A 20,740-nucleotide genomic window follows, 5' to 3' on the forward strand; every position below is an offset into this window, starting at 1 on the left:
GGGCACAGAATGTTGATTTTTTTTTTTTTTAGAGTTAACCACAAACATCAAGTCATGGCCTTTCACTTTCCTTATTTGCGGTTGTACCCATGAATGTCCAAAATGAATGGACTAATATTTATCGTGTCATCTCCTGGTGTCTACCTCTGAATAGCTCCTCGGACATTATAGGTCTTTAGGGTAGAGAAAAAGCATTTTAGAGAAGCCTTTTGGGCACATCAGAGTTTGGCTTCTGTGCCCATAGAGCTGTCCTATTATTGTCTGATATCTGCCAAACCACTTCTCTGTCTAGATTTTCTAGTCCCCCAGATCTGTGCCCTCAGCACAGTTGTTAACGATGGCAGTATACAGTACTCCAATCGCTCAATACGGGTCTTCTTAGGATCCACTTGTGTTTTAATTAGAATTCTTTCTTTGCCTTCTTACATCAACAAGGAAACAATGTATATTCTGCAGCATTAAACAATGGGAACAGGATACCATTAAGCTAGGCCCCGATTGTACAAACTGTAATATGGCTGATCAAACAGGCCACATGCTTTCTGCCTATGACTTGAGATATTAAGATTGAGAGCCAAATTAGCTCCATCTTCCTCAGTCTGTGGTGTTACATGGTTCAATGACTATTCTTTTCCTACCTTGCAGTTGGAGGGCACCAAGCGATTCTGAAAAACAGCCCAACACAACTATAGCCAGAACTAGGTTAAAGATGTTGCATGCAAGACTCAGATAAACAATGGCGGCTTCCTTGTACGATTAAAAGTAAAATGGAAAAAAGTCTTACCTTTGCAATTAATATTAATCACCACCTCCCCCAGTTTACTGTTTTCCAGATGCCTTCGAACCTCATCAACATGGCCATTCCTTGCATCATAGAGAAGCTGCTCCTCTGCCTCACTGCTCATTTCTAAACAAATTACGATGAAAAAAGTATATGTTAACAGCAGTCACAAAACTGGTTTAGCAAACAGAGTCAGACATTTTAAGTTGATCTAAATAGGCCGCTTGAGCGTGCAGACCAATAAGAAGGCCTAAACAAAACTACTAACTTGCTTCCTAGATCAATTCATTTTCCACAGGAGCTTGTACAGAGGCAATTACAGGCTTTGCTTTTGTACATTGAATAACCTTGTCCATAAGATAAATGGACAGGAAAGGAAATGTAGTGAAAGGAAATGTAGTGAAAGGAAGAGTATGCAACGTTGGTTAAAACAAACAAAATACACAACATACGATAAGATCAGGGAAAAATTAATATGCATTACTAGGACTCAATAATGCTTTCGTCAAGCAACCATGGTAGGGTTAGTTTCTAACTTATAACATCATGTTGCCATATCTTATCCTTTTAATAATTTATTGGACCAAATAATTAAAATAACCAAAACGAGAAAGACACAAATCAATATAAAAACAAACTTGAAAAATGCAGTGAACCACTAGAAAGTCATTGCACATACAGGAAATAAAAATTACTGTTAATCAAGCACAACACCACAAGAATGTCACAAAATGAAAACTAAACCACCACGCACAAGTATTCCACGTAGTTTCAAAACAGCAATAATTTATACAGTTTATTACTCCACAGTGGAGCATTTGAGTAACAGCACTTCAGAATAAAGTTTTGAATAGATACAATATAGGAGATTGGTCACAAAAGTTTCAAAATTAATTTCCTCAGTGAGTAGTGGTGGAACACATTTTTAGATTTAGGAACATTTCGAGGCACTTTCTTTCAGCTCGTTCCTCTTGTCAATCTCCTAAGCAATGTTAAGTATCAACTTGTTCCATTATAGAACTTCCCAGCATACATCGAAATGTAGTTTTTTCCACCCATATGCGATTATAATGGTTTTCCCGTGTTAGCAATCAGCTAATTTCTGGAAATATATTCACTAAGGGATGGTAACACCTGTTGAAGATTGACTGAAGTAACCAATCCAGGATGAGTGTCAGCGGTATACTGAAACACATCGACGTGTTGACTCACTGACTAGGAAAGTAAATTCCATATACCACTAAGCAAATCGCCCTTAACACCCAGTGTAGAGAGTTAAAAGGATGAGGGTAAGAACCTAGCCCTGTTTCAGGCTGTGATTTTTCATAATCTTCTAGTTAGGTCTTGTACAGTCCCAAACTTAATACAGACCCATGTGTTCCTGTGCAATATTTTTACAGCTCAGAGCAATGATTAGAATATTCCCCTTTGCAAGACCTCCTCTCTTTCCAGTTATTATAAAATTCTTCAATGCATTGTGAACACGTTATACATTTAAGTGAAACTGTGTCAACTAAGACACCTAATTTTGTGTGGCTAAGCAGTTCCACCATCTTTACAGTAAAGCCAGTTTTAGTGCAAAATGACCACTCTCAAATCTGAGCCTCTAGGGATGCTGTTGGATTTCTTACTGATTCTGCTGCACATTTGAAACTTAGCTATGTTGGAGTTTACATCCTAGACATGGTTTCCTCAAACTTTTTGACATCCATCCTGCAGTTTTTGCTGGCTTCGTTTTTGCTGGCCATAGGACTCTGCACAATTTACGACTACTAACCAGTGCTAAAGTGCTTGTGCTCTCTCCCTAAAACATGGTAACACTGGCTTTCACTCAATGGGCATATTTAATTTAATTTACTTGTAAATCCCTAGTAAAGTGGTACTACCTGTACCCAGGGCCCATAAATGTAATGCTACTTAGTGGGCATGCAGCAATGTTGCGTCATCTACTTAAGTAGTCTATGTATGCAGTTTAAACTGCTATCTTAACTTGGTAAAATAAGCATTTTGTCAGGCCTAAGCCTTTCTTTTTAATACATATAAGTTGCCCATAGGGTAGGCTCTAAACATCCTACAGGGCAGGGTGCAGTGCATTTAAAAAGCTGAAAATGCACCTTTAACTTTTACATGTCCTAGTAGTGTAAAACACATTTGTTTTTCACTATTACAATGCCTACCTCTCCCATAGGATAACAATGGGTTACCTTATTACATTTAATAAGTGATAACTTTCAACTCGGAGCTGGCAGGAGTCTCGAGTTTGATCTCCAAAGAGTTTTAACCTCTTCTTTAATGGTAAAGTTGAATTTTTAATCAGAATTCTGAAAATGCCACTTTTAGAAAGTTAAATAAAAGGACCAAAAAACGACAACCCAGTAAATCCTTGTGGGCTTGGGTACTGAAATTCTAACAGGTAAGAGTGCCAGCAAGGGATATCTTAAAGGAATTATTATACAATTTGCTGTTATTTGATGTTTGTCACCTACGTCTGCTTTCAATTCAATATATATATAAAATAAACACAACATATTACTGATCAAAACAACAAATCATGGTAACAGGTGTATCCATTCATAAATCTGTATTCTGGAACAAAAACTACACAAAATCAAAATGAACAGTCCAAAAGTCTAATCCAGGGGTTGTCTATAGACAAAGTTTCTAGTACATCAACATTGTCTAGTTCATTGTAACAGTAACTTAAATTCTATTAACATATGTCAGCGTACTGGAAGCCTACTTTCTGGATGCAACTAAAGAATGTATGTCTGATGAACATAACAAAACAACCCCAATAGATGTCCCAAATTGTTAAAAAGAAAGCTAGGTAAGGCGTTAATGTTTTGGTCTCAAAGCGTGTTCATCCACAAGACCATACTCATGACAGAGTTGTTTGCATGAAGAAAAAAAAAAAAAAAACTATGAACATTCAAAAATAAGATTGGATCATTATAAAATCAGAATACACTTGTAATCACTGTAAAAATAACAGAGCTCAGAACATTCAGCTCCCGAAAAAGGCTACTTTAGGCCGCTCACTGTGGTATTGTGAAAAGAGGTGACCCTACAAGGATTCAGCCTGTTGCCTTCAAAACATGCGCAGTGGAAAGAAAAGAGAATTATGCAACAGTATGTGGGTGCTCGGACATGACTCACTGATGGGGCCATGTAAAGTAGAAACTATGGGCGCACTTACTGTCGTAGTTCATAAACTCATAGCAAGAATTGTTGGAAATGTTTAGGGTCAGACTTATAGAAGTTAGGGGTCATGGTTTAGTCTGAAAACAAGAAAATAAAGAGACCTTGCAGAATGAAGGCCACTGTGGATATCTGATCTCCAAAAAAGGAAGTACTGTAGTACTCAATACTTACATGGCTTCCCATGAAATCTGTAACAGTTTGGTTTGTTTGGAGATACACATTTCCACTAGAGTTTGTTAAAACCTAAAAAAAGTAATGTAAGAGGCATTAAAAGATTAATATCAACTGGTAGAAAGATTATCAACCAGTATGTCTCTGTATGAGGTGCAACTTTCTTTTAGTGTGCCAGGTTATAAATTAGCAATTTAAGTTTCATAGTGAAAAATGCTTTCAGAGCACTGGCAATCTATTTGGGGGCATAGTGCTGCAGGGCTACAAATGAGGATGATAGAAATGGTATCAAACATTTAATTCCATTGATATATATGTGACTCTAGTATAAAAACAGGAATTTGAGTAAACCTGGATCCTACTCTGCATATGTCCTATGTAAGCCCAAATCTTCAGAACTGGATGATAATCCTATCAGGACACTAAAAATTGGTTGGGACACAAATTGGAGAATATAAATCAAGCTAAAGCAGGTAACGTGAAATAATATAATCCAAACACAATTTAGTCTAAGTATATGGTCTGCAATTATGGGCAGAATAATTCCCAAAGATACAGAACCTCTGGTTACACCGCAATGGTTGGCCATATTATTCCAGTTGACTGTTATGAAAAAGATAAATTAAATATCCTCTGTCCATCCGCATGGATGAGAAACCGTAGTCGAGAGAGAAAAATCGAAATGGAGCAAAAAATTTAGCTCGAGGTACTAGATGGGACAGTCAGAAGTGACAGCGATATAAAAAAAATATAAAAAAAGTTCCTCTGAATCAACCCATATGTTAATTTGCGTGCCCTTTGTATATGTAAGTGTGGGCAAAATGGTTAAAACCTGCAGCCAAAGTCAAATGAGCCTAGAGAAACAAAGCTGTAAATACATCTAGAAAAAGAAGAAGAAACCTGTCAACTACAATCACTGAATTCATACGAGTGTCACTGTCTCTGGTCAACTGTGAAACGTGCACTGTGGAAAGAAAAGAGAATCATGCAACAGGGTGTGGGTGCTCAGACATGACTCATTGATGTGATTGTGTAAAGAAGAAACTATAGATGCACTTACTGTGTAGTTCAAAAACTCATAGCAAGAATTGCAGGAAATGTTTAGGATCAGATTTATTGAAGTTGGAGGTCATGGTTTAGTCCGAAGACAAGAAAATAAAGAGACCTTGCTGAATGAAGGTCACTGTCGATATCAGACTTCCAAAAAAGAAAGTACTCTAGTACTCCATACTTACATGGTTTCCACGAAACCTGTAACAATTTGTTTTTTTGGAGATAACATTTCCACTAGAGCTTGGTAAAGCCTAAACAAAAGTAATATAAGAGACATTAAAAAGATAAATAACAACTGGTAGAAAGATTATCAACCATTATGTCTCTGTATTAGGTGCAACTTACTCTTAAAGTGTCAGGCTATAAGTTGGCAATTTAAGTTCCAATGATGTTGTCAATAATGCATTAACTGGTGGGCGCAGTGCTGAAGACAGAAATGGCGCATCCCATTTGGAACTAGCACTTCGCCATCCTCGCCACACCGGAACCACTGCATCCCCGCGCTTGCTTGGGGAAGATCTGCACACCACTTCACTGCATGAAGAAACCCGGTGCATCAGCTTTGGAACCAATGCATTGACATCACATCAGAACCACCGCCTTGTTGCCACTTCTGAAGGAAGATTGATGCATTCCCTTCACTGCGTGGAGAATCCCGGAGCATCGGCTTCAGAACCAACGCATCACAGCACCAACGTTTAGTCTTTGGAACAGACGCATCAGCAGCAGTACGTGAGGAAAATCAATGCATCTTGTGCTTGCGACCAGGATCAAGGTACTCTGTTCCCCGGGCCTGCTTGGGACCTGTATCCAGCCCGCACTCCATTGCTGTCGGCTAGAACTGCTGACTTTGCCCCAGTTCAGCGTAACCTAAAGTAACCCCTAAAGCACTATTTGCTTCTAAGCTCTAGAAATCTTTTTGTTCTTTAGAAATTCATAACTCGACTTCTACTCATTACCTATTTTTCTAAACTTGTGTGGAGTCTATTCGTGGTGTTTTTATTGTGTTACTGTTTGTGTGTGTTGCACAAATATTTTACACGTTGCCTCTTTAGATAGGACTGATTGCTCTGTGTCAAGTTACCAGAGGGTGAGTACAGGTTATCTTTTAGTGTGTCTCTGACTTATACTGATTAGAGTGTTTGTTCCTACTTGGACTGGGTGCATACCCCTGCCAACCAGAGACCACATCTCTAACATACCCTGTACTAAGAAGAATGAACATGTGAGACTATTTCTCATTACAGTAATAATTTGTTTCTCAGCATTTCTATAACTACACAGAATATTATAAAAACAGCAAATAGAAACGTTATAAATAATGAGAATAAAATTAACATTTCATCTAGAACCTAAGAGCAAAATGTCTACTTCTATACGCTACACTAGGAGAGCATAAAATGCAGAGAAACTTGCAGTCTACGGTTTACTGGAAAGAAGAGACAACTGCATACCATGTTGACAGCAAAGGCTGTCTTTATCAGTAAAGGCGTGAAGACAATGTTTCCTGCAAAGGGGAAACATGCTGTGGTCTTCCTCGGGGACTCAGCTTTATTGGCTTCAGGCAAGATGTAGTATTTGCGAAGTGTACTGGCAGTAGGTGTTACTGTGTCTGGCAGAATCTCAGGAGATAAACAGGGGGAAGGACTTCTCCTGACAAGTGGTCAAGCGGCAGTTCTTACATATACATTTTATCAGAAACTGGAATTTCAGACATACGTTTAAGAATGTCTGACATAAATTATGTGCATCAAGGAGTGTGTCCCAGATATTTCCTTAGAAACATATGAGGTAAAAGGATGCAAATTCAGACTACAGTGTTTTGGCTATATGTCTGTATTTGTTCTTATTTAACTTTGAATAGTAGACATTTGACCCAAACCAATGTCTCATCAGGTGCTACAGGAAGAAATGGCAAAATCCATTGTCTAAGATGTAGAAGATGGTGACTTCCATCATCTAACATGGAGTCGGGCCTACATAAAATGGAATCAGACCTTACTGCTTTACGTCAAGACCTCCTGAGTGCACCTGTGTGTCTGTGGAAAACTCAGGACTGCTGTGCTGCTCTGCTGAAAGAAGGAATTATACTCTGCTGTCCTGCTACTCTGCTGTCCTATTGCCTGAGTGAGAAGGACTGGACCTGCATGTTGCGCCTAGGACCATCAGAGTGACTCCAAGAGCAAATCAGATGCCTAGTGATCAGACTCAGACAGAAAAGGCTGCGTCCACCTTGAACCCTCCACTTGGAGGCTGTCTGCCGTGAGTCCTACTGTTCAGTGGTGCCAGCCCAGTCCTGGACACTTGAAAATGGGTCTGAGGACGCTCTGTCAGCCAAGCTGCGGTCCTTTCGGTAGAAGTGACATAGTGCAAATCATCTGCATTTAACTGCCCCTGCAGAGCTGCCGCTGTGCAACGCCTATTCGGCGCAATCTTTCTCCTTGCAGGCCCGCAGCTCCTCGGAATCACCACTGTGCAACGCATCCTCCACATAAGACCTTGCATCACAGTGCCAAGTTCATCCCAACTGTTGCTCTGAGAAGCATCCTCAATGTAAATCTCTTAACAATCCACAACCAGGATTTAAGGGTCTTTGTTCAGCGGGCCTAACTTGGCACTTGTATCCAGCCTGCGCTCTCTCACAGTCTGCATAAATACTTTACACATTGCCTCTCAGTTAAGCCTGACTGGTTTTGTGTCAAGCTACCAGAGGGTTAAGCACATGTTAATTTGGGGTTTGCTTGTGTTATACCCTGAGAAGAACCATGGGTGTTGCTGGAGGATGATTTCACCCCCCAAACCCCTCCCCAACCAGGAATCCACTTTTCTACAGCAGGTCTCTGGCTGTTGACCATTATTATATTATTCAGTATTTGAAAGCCTCCATGGGAAATTACTTCAATGTAAATCAATGAAATTACTTCTGCATCTAAATGTACTTTTTATGTATTATAGCTTTTGATTTTTTGTGATAAACCTTCAAGGTTTTTCTAATTCTAATTTCTGAATTGTAATTTTGAGTGATGGTGAAGATGATTGAGGGGTAATATGCAATCTGTGCTCCTTCGCCCACTCACGGGTCGTGGACAACAATCGTAGGGCCCAAACTACTTGTTGCCTCAAAAGCCACAGAGTAGAATCTGCCCCTATGAGAGGCCTTGGGACAAGTGGGATGTGGTCCAGCCTGTGCCTTAAGGAGTACCCCTACTCCCTCTGGAGGCCAAGGTGAGGCAATATGGCACCTGTGCTGTAGCCCTGGGAGCCCATGTGGCTCTCAGGATGCAACTAAAGAGGGTGCTTCAGCAGCACGCTGGACCTGAAGGTGGCTACTTAACCCTGCCCAGAGACACAAGAACAGAGGAGATGGGACCCCAAGGCACTGGAAATGGCCTGCCAAAAAGTAACTGATCCACTCACATCGCCCCATTGGAGGGAGCAGGGGGAACCACTTGAACCGACTGTGGCCGCAGCAGAGGGGGGCGAGGCCTCCATACACTCAGAGCCTGGTGGGACCTGATGCATACAAGACCCGCAGGCCTAGAGGCCGAGGTAATTGTCTGTCTACAGTGACACCAAGTCACAGGACCTCCCACAGCAAGACGGAGCAAATGTCTGTAACATGTTAATGAGACCCACATCTGCAGCAAAGGAAGGAACACCATGGCACAGAAGCTCCTTCCTGAAGATGACGAGCCAGAGGACTCACAAGAGCATTCTTGTTGTCCCTGTTTGACTCTTTAAGAAGAGATCTTCAAGCCGTGAAATGTGAGTACACGATGGAACTGCAGGAAATGCAAGAAGAGTTGAGCAACTTGGGAGACAAATCGATCAGTATTTGTAAAGCGCGGCTACTCACCCGTGAGGGTCTCAAGGCGCTAGGAGGGAGAGGCCACATTCGAAGAGCTACGTCTTGAGGTTCTTCCTAAAGATGGTGAGTGACGGGCTTTGTTCGAGGTGCAGGGGGGAGGTTGTTCCAGCTCTTCGCTGCAGTGTAGGTAAAAGATCGTCCTCCGGAGGTGGTTTTGCCGGTAGCTAGTGGAAGGTCCTCAGGTGTTGGGAGATATGTTCTTGGCGAGGGAGGTCCAGAAGGAGTCTGGCGGCGGCATTCTGGATGAATTGAAGTTTTTTGATGTTCTGAGTAGAGGGCGTTGCCGTAGTCGAGCTTGCTCGAGATTAAGGCGTGGGTGACTGTCCTTCAACAGTCTGCTGGGATCCATCTGAAGATCTTCTGGGGTTTGTGGAGTGTGTGCCAGCAGGAGGAGGCAACAGAGTTTACCTGGCAGGTCATGGAAAGGGATGAGTCGAGGATGACTCTTAAGTTGCAGGGTTGCTCAGTCGGTGGGGGGGGGCTGCTGAGGGATGTGGGCCACCAGGAGTCGTTCCAAGCTGAGGTGGCGTTTCTGAAGATGATGAGCTCTGTCTTGTCAGAGTTGAGCTTGAGGCAGCTTGCTCTCACCCAGGTGGCGATAGTTTGCACTCCTGCGTGAAAGTTCCTTTTGCCCATGTACGGGTCTTCGGTGAGGGAAATAATGAGTTATGTGTCATCGGCATATGACAATGTTCATGTCGTGGCTTCTGACGATGGCAGCAACAGGGGCCATGTATACGTTGAACCGTGTGGGATTCAGTGAGGACAGAGTGAGTCACAGTATCCGTGCTGGAAGATGCCAAGACGGCTAAAAGTAATGAGCTCAAACTCCTATAACAGGAAGTGCTTCTGCATGAGCAGCAAGCTGACCTTCAAGCACAAGCTGAGGACCTGGAAATCGATCCTGCAACAATAATACCAGGATATGGGGTCAACAGGTGCAGGAGATTCAGACATCATGGGCGTGCTGTTTCAGCACATCCTGGGAAAGGACACTGAGAAGAACATTCAAATTGATAGGGTCCACAGGCCAGGATGCCCAGGAGGCAATAACAACATAACCCTGGACATTTTAGTATGTGTTTACAACTTTCAAATGAAGAAGGAGATCGTCCACAAGGCAAGGGACAATCACCCACCTACTTCGGAGGCCACACAGCGGCACGTTTCCAAGACCTCATTACAGAGTTACTCCACAGCAAATGGGTCTCCTACGTGTATGGACACCCATTCTGCCTCATCTTTCAACGGAACAATCACCTATACCATACAAAGACAATCACGGATGCATATCAGGTTCTCTGCGTCACGGAAACTGACTGAGAGACTTGTCTCGGAAGCCAGGGGGAGCACTATTGAACCAAGTCCACCAGTGGCAGACAGTGCAACTCTCTCCCAAAAGAACTAGACTCGGCTTGATACCATAGGGCAAGAAAGAAAGGTGGTCCTGGATAAAGTAGTAGACTGGTCGCTGATAGCAGAAGCTGCATAACAGACACGAAGGGCTACATACCTATGGGTCAGTGTCCAGGCTCCCAGTTAGACCAAGTAAGAATGGCGTAGGAGAAGGGGAATACTGCATCAGTATGTGGAAACAAGGCCACTCCCTGTGCCCAAGGGTTATTTACTTAATGATATTATGATGTATGGACTTTTGGATGAAAGATCTGTTGTTATTGTTAGTTTCTTAGGAGGGGTAAGTTGTTTAAAACCCGTCTCTTTGGCATACCCTGACACTTTGACCGCACTTATACCAGACGTTCTTTCACTATCAGCTGCAATACACAGCACACATCGAGGGAGACATTTCCCTACTACAGGAGACACACCTCCTGCAAAAGTATGAACTTAGAATGAAGTCCTGCTGGTTTCCCCAGCAATATTTGTTAGCCAGGCCTCGCATTAAGGGGTTCATACAAGCTCCCAGATTATACATCACGGCTATACCAGTTATAGCATATCTTTGGTATGGAACAGCTGACGTTACCGGTCAAATACAAAGTAGATCGTATCAGGAGTCGTAGGCCCCCTTCATATGACTGCTGAAACAGGAGTTCACCATACTGACATGCCCCAAAAACCTTAAAATACTACACTTTACTCCTCACCCTTCGCTTCCCCCCCCCCTTCACCACCACCCCCCATGCCAAGGAACCAGGAATGGCCCAACAAAAAGGATAAGTTACTGGTGAGCAAGGTAACACTGTAAAGGACTCAGGGGGATGGGAGGGGTTTGTTTTGGGAGTGTATATATTTATTTACTTTGACAACCGGCCCCTGGGTTGTAGGCAATTTTGCTGCAAGCCTTTTTGTGAACCTAAACCAATAAAACAGACTTGATTCACAAATTTTAATTTGGAGTCCTTTTCTTTTGACTGTATTTTGAAATGTGTCTTTCAATCTTCTCTTTAGGGACACATTGTCTGATATACTGTGAGGTCAACACCATCCTGATTCACCCAATGTTTGGGCACACTTTTGCAATGCACATTTCCTAAGGATCTGTGCGGCCACAGTTTTTGGTAGCATAGACAGGTTAGCAGAACGAAGATATTCTGTTGACACAATGTCTCTGATATGTATTTTTGTCTATATTCCTAAGAGTCTAAATTGTAATAGTTGTTGAGCCCCAGTGCTCCAACACTGTTTCTGTGCAAAAGGACTGTGACACTTAGTAGGGCAGAATTACTAAGACTGTTTGTGTATTGGTGCACTAGTTATGCAGTGTGGGATTTGAAGTTGAAAATACAGATGTGTTAAGTCATGAATTGCTAGACTGAGCATGTGATCTTTGGATTTGCGTTGCTGCTTCTTGGATCAGTTGGTGGTTTGATAACTTTGGTTTTGATGTATTTGCAAAGCATGTCAAAAAAGGTTTTGTTATTTGTTTGTTAAGGCAATCTGATTAATTGTATTATAAGATCTCGAGATATTATTGAACTTGTCTTCAAAATTAGTGGCATTTGCAAGGTTCCACATTCACACCAATTAGGGTTTTTCTAAATTAACCATAGTTTTCTTTCAGGGTCTGTATGTCTAATATAGATGAGTGTAATTTGTTCTTTTTTATTTTTATTTTTTGTCCTCATACACCTCTGACCTTCAATCAACTCCATATCACCCAAGTAATGCTTGCCTTATATAGAGATAACTGACGCCAGGGAGAACAAAGCTCTCTCATTAAGACTTTGACAGCAACCATTGTCAATAGGGCAAAAGTAACTTAGATTAGAACCATAGGACAAAAAAAAAAAAGAAAAACACCTAAATAGTAAATTATACTGAAGTGCCCTTCCATTCCCACAAGCGTGACCATATTTAAATTTTCTTTTCCTTATTCGATTTGCTCGCTCCCACATCCAATTTTGATGTTACAATCAAGGCATTAAACCAGTCTATATAAGAAGGGGAAGAGGCAGACATCCATTTCCTACAAATTTCTCTCCTAGCCAAAAGAATTGCATAGAGAAGTATTGTTCTAATTTCTCTGCTAGTTATTTTGCCCTCTTCCAGTACCGTAAAGATGACTAAAGAAACAGTAGGACGAATATGTTGCTGAATAATACCCGAAAGAGCTTTACATACTTTTTGCCAGAAACAGAACACCCCTGGGCAGTCTAAAAATATATGGATGTCGGAAGCCCTTGACAAGCCGCATTTTGCACAAGTCACTGCCTCTCCTCCTCATCTTGGAAAGCCTCTCCGGGGAGAAGAAAGCCCTATGCAAGGTGTAAAGGTGATTCCTCCTCAATGAAACAGGTTTTACTATCTTGAACACCATTCGCATTGATAATTCCCACCATAACTGCACCTGCCCTAAAGGCATCTCTTCCCCCCAAAGGGCAACCGGTAATCCAAAATCGCCATCTAGCACATCCAACATCCCCCAATACCATTTTGAAACTTTCTGTAATTGTGCATGATTCCTAATCAAGTTGTCCTCGCATAATATTGAATGTCAGGGAGCGTCAGACCTCCTGTCTCTCTTCTACTACGCAATTTCTTCCAAGCAATCCTAGAACCCTTGTGCGCCCAAATAAAGGAATTTGTTTTCTGTTGAAACATAACCAATAATTTTTTATCCATATGTAAGGGAATAGAATCACAAAGAAAATTCAGCTTAGGTAATATTATCATTTTAACCAAATTAACCCTCCCAATAACTGAGCGGCAAATGTAACCAGCCTAACATTAACTTACTGCACTCTGTTATGACAGATCTAATATTTACCATGGATATTAGTTTCAAATCGTGAACAACTGATAATCCTAAGTACCTCATAGAATTAGTAGTACACCAATTTGCACTCTTCAAATTCCAGACCATTATTTCCGTCTTGTCAGGATTGATATGATAACCTGAGACCTTCACAAATGTCTCTGTAATATCTAACAAGATAGGCATTGTAGTCGCTAAGTTAGAAGTATAAACCAAAAGATCATCGGCAAACAAGGCTACTTTCTTCACCCAACCCTTACTTTTAAAGGGAAGAATTCTCAAATCCTGCCTAATTCTCCTGGCCAAAGGTTCTATGTACAGATTAAACAACAAAGTAGAGAGAGGACAACCCTGTCTGGAACCCCTGGTAATCTTAAAGTAATTTGTTCTTTTGTGCCAAGAGTGAATGTGCTAATCAGTGATGAACTAATGCTGGATGGGAATCCGGCACAGTGATTTGAGAACCAGTACATTTGTACTCTTTTAATGATTGCGTGATTGTTTTAATTATTCTTTCTTTTCTTCTATTTCTGGTTAGATTGGGCAGGCCAGATTATATTTATTTTTGTCTTTCTAATGGCTAATGGTATTTATGTTGATTTACAAAGCAGAAAGATCCTGCGCTGCACTTCGTTAACGGACGGTGGAAGACGGGATAGAATAGGTAAGGGGTTATCACTAGACACACTGTTATAGGTTGGCTACCGCTGTAGTTGTGTTGTGACTGGTTGACCTTTGTCATAACCTTGCTGAGATTGACTGACAGCTTGTTTGTTCACTTTGTAAGTGTTTGAGTGAGAATATGGGTGCTGTATTTAAAAAGTGTAAAGCCCTAATACACTCGTGATGGAGTGTGAGAAGGCTCCTCATAACGGTTCTCCTGTGTGAAATGTTGACAGACTTCAGACCTTATACATGTGAGGGTGGTTAAAGCAGTGCTTAATTTGTGCTTATTGTTTCCGGTGCTGAGCACCGGCACTTATTTTTGAGGGCTGAGGCTTATTCTTCTGCCTCAAGCATTTGCTGCGAGCGAAAGACACATGGGAAAGACGGAGGAAGAGAAAATAGGAAAAACGGAAAGAGACATGGGAAAGATGGACAAAAATAAAAAAAAGATTTAAAAAAAAGAAGACTGTTGCACAGGGCGCCACCAGTGCTAAAGCCGGCCCTGTTGGTTCCTGATATGGGTGCAGATGAACAAGGTATGAGTACACAAGAAATAACAGCACTTGATACTGCAAGTAAAGATGCTCACTGGCCCTACTGGATTATCAGCTGCTGTGGATACAGTGCTTACTGTTGTTGAAGCCATGGAACCTTACCTTCTGAAAAGAGAGAACTTAATATTGCTACTTTAAAGAAATTAATTTGGAGAAATTCTTAAGGAAACATATGCTATAAACAGGGTACTGGCGTATGATTTGGATGAATTGAAATATCTGATCAAAGGAACAGCAAGGTATACAAAGGAGGGAGATAATCTTGAAGATTTAGCAGACGAATATGAACTAGATTCAGACAAATTGTAGTTTGCATGAAAATTATAAAACTGAATTAGTGAAGCAGAAATATCTAGTATTGATTTAAGGACTCAGAGATGATATCAATAAGTTTGTTGAGAAAATACAGGAATGGAGACCTGAGGAAATTCAAGCCCAAATGAAAGAAGAAAGCTAATTCTACAAAGATTAATTCTGATACAGGAAAGAATGCAAATGTGGTCGTGAGTGAAACTTAATCAATTACAATTTCATTTAAAGGAAGGACAAGGAGGGAATTATGTCCATATTCCTTGGACTGAACAGGTGTGATCTCTAAACCTTTACACAAAAAGTATTTCCTGAAACTGATATAGTAACCTGAAGAATGATATAAAGAAGTTCACAGGTTACTAACACTTTCAAATGTGCTTTGACTTGATTTGAATATGCTCTTTCAAGCTGTTTGTTTTTCCCAAAGATCTGTGGGCAGAATGCAAGGCTGATGCCACTTGGCTGTCCCAAGAATTAACAAGGCTTCCGCATAACAATGCTCCAGCTGATTTGTTGACAGAACATATAGGGAGATGATGGGAGTATATGAAAAGAAAGTGGCACAGCAAGAGGTCAATTGGGAAACGATAATGAGAGCCATAGAAGCGACCTAGAAATTAGTACATGCTTAGTATGAGAGATGCATGCAGATCTATAGTAAGTGCAGTGGAGGTGAAAGGCCAGAAAAAAAGTCGTTAGCTGATTTGTGTCAGATTTCATATTAGTGTTGCTCCCTGTGCTTAGCTCACAAATACAGCAGAGTGTAATGTGCTGGCAAGGTAATAGTATTGCTGAAATACTCAGGTATGCCTAGTACTGTAGCAATGTGTTTGAAGCAAAGCAGTATGAAGGTCAGAGACGTTGAGGATTGCATAGACAAAGCAAACAAGAGAAGCAAGAAGAAACAGGTGATGAATTCATGCATAGATTTTGTGATGGCTGCAGGTTCCGTTGTGTGAATGTGAACCCAAACTTTGGAGAGCAAGAAATGCAAAGAGCTGGAACGTGGAGTGATATGGTGCAGATGCAAGCCCATGGTAGGGGTAGCGGGTTTGTGAATAATACTGGAACAAAGATTAATTTTAATTTACTGAATAAAAACTCTGCTTGTCACATCTGCAGAAAAATCAAGTACTGGAAGCATTAATGTAGGCAGAACACAGACCAAATCCAGAATGATTTAATTTGTAAATGTCGCAAAATGCAAATCACATGCAGGTGAAGTTTGTTTCCCCGGCTCAACAGATTCCTATGTAGAATGTGCGAAATCAAGGGCAGATCCATATCAACATGCCGATAGCTCCAGCATGCAAAAAACATGAGGCAAAAGTGCCATACAATCCAGGGTACCAGCAGAATCCACAGATTCTAAACAATGATTTTCGCTAGTCTTCCATAAGTGTGAAAAATTCCAGAAGTAGCAGGAATAATAAAGAAACAGATTACTAACCAGATTACAGTAAATAACCCAGTTAAATTAGGGCAAATCAGGAAAGGTTACCAATTGATATCGTGTGATTCAAGTACTGTTAAGTTACTTGTCAGAGACTTGCTTTGCAAAATGATTTTATGATTAATTGCACTCCAGATAGGCTTGCAATTGAACCCCCAAGTGAAGCTTCAGTGTTTAAAATAAAGCCACAAGTGTCAGAAGTTCACTTGTTTTTAGTTCTTACAAAAGATGACCTGCCTCTTGGTTTAAAACACACAGTGAAAGAAGAGGTATGTGATTTTACAGAGAACATAACTATTAATAAAAAGAGCAAAACCAGTCAGGAAACAGTCTAAGCCCCATGTTATTTATTCAAGAACTTAACAACACACATTTCCAGGAGAAGCAGAAGAATGAATGAAGCCAGTCACTGAGAATATGACAGAACAGGGTTATTCTACAAAAGTTGCTTGGTAAACTCTCTCCAGTGATGCGCATTTAAAAACCAAGTCGAAAAAAGAGGGTGGTATCAAAAACAAGATTGCAAGGTCAATACCACTGCACTCCTTAACCATCTTGTTGATAAACTGTCATAAGGCTTCACTTACAAACATTCAGTACTGTAAAAAAGATGCTGTTCACCTATGTCATATTGAGAAAGGGAAAATTAAAGTGGCCAAAGATCACGTTTCTGCAATCCTGAAGATTAATCCTTCAAATACCCAGAGGGAAGTGTGGAAGTTTTTTGGAATAGCTGGCTGCTATCATCCGTGGATTCCAAACTTTTCCTTGACTGCAAAGCCTTTTTGGAGGCTTAATCGCAGTGTCATAAAACAATTCCATTAAGGCCCTTCCAGAACATGGAGAAAATCTTTGTAGCTCACCCGCTGTCAGACTGCCTGATTAAGATAAAGAATTCTACTTGCTTTGTCATAAAAAAAAAAAAAGAAGGGTGCTTGCTGTCCATGTTAGTCTAAAAGTGTAGTGAGGAAAAGTAAGCTGTAGGTTATTTCTACGCTACATTAGATCCAACGCTTCCTGGTTGTTTGAAATCTGTTGCAGCTATGGGCCTTGCAATTAAACAGTGCAATGGAATTGTTATGGGTCATACCCTCACTTTGTTTGTCCCTTATGCAGTTGAAATTTCGCTGATTTGTATTCAACCCCAGCATCAGACAAACAGGCACCTGACAACATACGAAAAAACAATACTGACAGCTGAGAATATTTCAATTTAAAGATGCAATACTTTGCAACATTGCTTACAACTCCAAACATCGATGAGATGATGAAGATCCAGACCATGATTACATAAATGCAACATAATTATGCACCAAACCAAGGCCTGGTAGCAAAGATGTTCCCTTGAAATGGTTGGCTGATTGTTTGTGGATGGCCCTTGCTTGGGATACCATTAAAGAATACCTAGAGCAGCTTATGCAGTTTGTTATATTTCTGACATCAATGAAGCATAATACTTGTCTTACATAATTTCAACACAAATACTAGAGTTAATTAGCTTGACAAGAGCTTGTTACATGGCCGAAGATGTCAGTGTAACAATCTAAATAGCCAGCCAGTATGGATTTGGAGTGCTACATGGTTTTTAGCAGTTATGGTCACAAAGGGGCTTTAGAACATCATCCAGTACCCCGATCCGTAATGTGTTATACATTTAGGATCTATTAAAGGCTATTGAGCAACCTAGAGAGATATCAGTTGTAAAATATACTTCTCAAACATCTGGTGATGACATACTTCCCATGGGCAATTACTTTTTCAGATCAAGTTTATAAATTCTCTACACTTGAAAATTAATGGTCAAATCAAAAGGGCAGAAACATACACAAGAACGAGAGGATTATGAAATGGATGTGAAAACTGATAATGTGAATAATCAGAATTGTTTCTGTTAAATCCAATACAGAGCACACTAAATGAAAACAGAGACTTGCAGAAGAAAGTACATGGGGATGAAAAGAAAAAAAAAATATGAATTCGCTGGATGTAAGAGAGATATAAACAATGTAGGTGTAACTCCAGATTATCAATATGTCTTTCCTGACTCTATGCTTCAAAATATGGTCAGATACTTGTACGGCCAGACCCATGAAAGGAGAGGTGGAATGGTCAGATCTTAAAGAAGTACTGGCACAACACAAAGTGTAGGAGAAGATTTATGTCAAAAATGCATTATGTCAGAAAGTTAATCTGGGTTGACATACACTAGGCACCAACTGTCACATGGGCAAATCACACAGCCCATTTACTAAACGACAGGCAGAATTCATAGAGGCCTGTTTATAATGGGCTTCAATATGTTCTTGTGATTGCCCCCTGATTTTCTAAATAGGAGGAGGCCTATCTCCCCCCCAAGAAAACCAACGGCATGCCAGTATCTATACTCCGGTTGAGGGAATTAATACTACATTTCGCCCTACCTACTACTATTGGGACAAATTGAAGAATTCATTCTATAAATGAGGTTCTAAAGTTATTGTGCACTGCTCCCAAGATTGAACAGAAGTTTTATTGCAGCTATCAGTCAGAAGCATCACATGCTGTCAAGATGATGAACAGGATTATTAAATCTAAACCTGCCAAACTGTGTTACTCAACAAACCTGAAGTGGCCAAATACTCTTCTTATTGCTCCCATAAGCATTATAAGTACTCCAAACAAAAAGACTGGTCTCCCACCTCATGAAGTCTTTATGGGCAGAGGTATGCAAATTCTATATGTCCCTCCAGCAGCACATGTATCAATAATTAATAAAATTTTGTTGGATAAATATACATGTCTGGCTGATGTGGTGAAATCTGTCTCCCATCAGGTGAATTTAACAACACCATTGACGAAGAAGTTCAGTGCTAAACACTGCAACCAGGTGATTGGATCCTGATCAAGAAGCATGTTCATAAATATTGTATGGAACCTAGACAGAAGGGGCCACATCAAGTTTGCAGAAATCCTACTGTGGATCCATGCAGCTCACACAAAGAGATTGAAGACAGCAGATGAGATGGGGTGCCATCAACCAATGATTCAGAGTCATGATCACATTTGCTATGTGAATCCAGAGTGGGGAGAAGAACAGTCAGGTGAAGGAACAAGAAGCCAGCTTGAAAAAACAGCAAGTTGAAAATTAAGAAGGAGAAATACTGCAAAGTAACAAGCAGAAAGAAGAAACTGAGACTGTTTCAGTTCATGAAAAATTAAGCTTAAAAACAGTCTCATGAACCCTCCAGGGCAAGTCGTTCCCTATGAGCCAAGCTGCTGATCAAGATGGTTATAAACACCAACTGATTCTGTTGGAAAAAAAATTACATAGTCTATTTAAAGTTTAGAAAGAGGCCAAGGAAAGGTACCACTTGTATGCAGTTAATGAAAATACACCTTGCATGCATTAAAATGATCCGCAAAATGCCAACTCTGTGTTGCATTAATGGGAAACAATACTGACATGAAGGTGTTTGTCAGTCTTGGCCCTCTCAGCAGGGTCACTTCCAAACTTTTTGCCTTTACTCCCATTTTCTGAATCTATTTTGTTGGCTTTTGGAACTTTGTGCAATTTACCAATGCTAACCAGTGCCACAGTGTTTGTGCATTCTCCTTTAAACTCAGTGGAATTGGCTTACACCCAATTGGCATACTTAATTTACTTATAAGTCCCCAGTAAAGTGGTACACCTTGTACCAGGGCCTGTAAATGAAATGCTGTAGTGGGCCTACATCAATTATTGTGCCACCAACTTAAGTAGCCCTTTTAAAACAGGTCTTTTCCCTGCCATTGCAGCCTCTTTGCAGTGTTAAACTGCCATTTCAACTTGGCAAAATAAACCTTTTGCCAGGCCTCAACATTCCTTTTCAATACATATACATCACCCCTAGGGTAGGCCCTAAATAGCCCATAGGGCAGGGTGCAGTATATATAAAAAGTTGGACATGTGTTTTTACGTTTTACATGCACTGGTACTGAAAATCTCACAAATGTGTTTCTCCCTCATAGGATAAAATTAGGTTACCTTATAAAATGTAATATGTGATAACTTCTGCTTAGGATCAGGTGTAAATATCATGTTTGGTGTTTAAAGAATTGTAACTCAAAATCCTCTTTAATTGCAAAGTCATATTTTGAGTCACAATTCTGAAAATGCCACAGTTAGAAAGTGGCATTTTCTTGACACAACAATTCGGTGCCTGCATCCTGTGTACTGGGTCACATGGCTAGGTGTAGTTGACATTTGTCCTTTATGTATTCCTCCTAGGCAGAGACACAAAGGGGAAATGGTCGCTTGCAGGATGTGCCATCCTGAAAAGATGGGTAGGGGAAGAGCAGTCACCTACCACACTCACAGTTCAAAAGGAGCTGCCTCAGCATGCTCACAAAGGAATTCACACCAGTCTTTTGACACCCCATACATCCTGGGACCAGGGCTGGGAAGCAGGGAATTCCAAAACAATCTGTGGGGGGAAACTCCAAA

The 20,740-nt window shown here is 40.7% G+C and overlaps 1 protein-coding gene across 1 annotated transcript in view; it reads right to left on the reverse strand.

Moving 5' to 3' along the window:
• OSBPL1A (oxysterol binding protein like 1A) overlaps positions 1-20,740 on the reverse strand; it is a 1,294,449-nt gene that overhangs the window by 1,261,243 nt on the left and 12,466 nt on the right. The window contains exon 2 of the mRNA XM_069220031.1: positions 785-907. Within this exon, the coding sequence (XP_069076132.1) occupies positions 785-905 (121 nt within the window). The 5' untranslated portion in view covers positions 906-907. The remainder of the gene's footprint in view (positions 1-784; positions 908-20,740) is intronic.

Source organism: Pleurodeles waltl, chromosome 2_2 (assembly GCF_031143425.1).
Source record: "Pleurodeles waltl isolate 20211129_DDA chromosome 2_2, aPleWal1.hap1.20221129, whole genome shotgun sequence".
NCBI lineage: Eukaryota > Metazoa > Chordata > Amphibia > Caudata > Salamandridae > Pleurodeles > Pleurodeles waltl.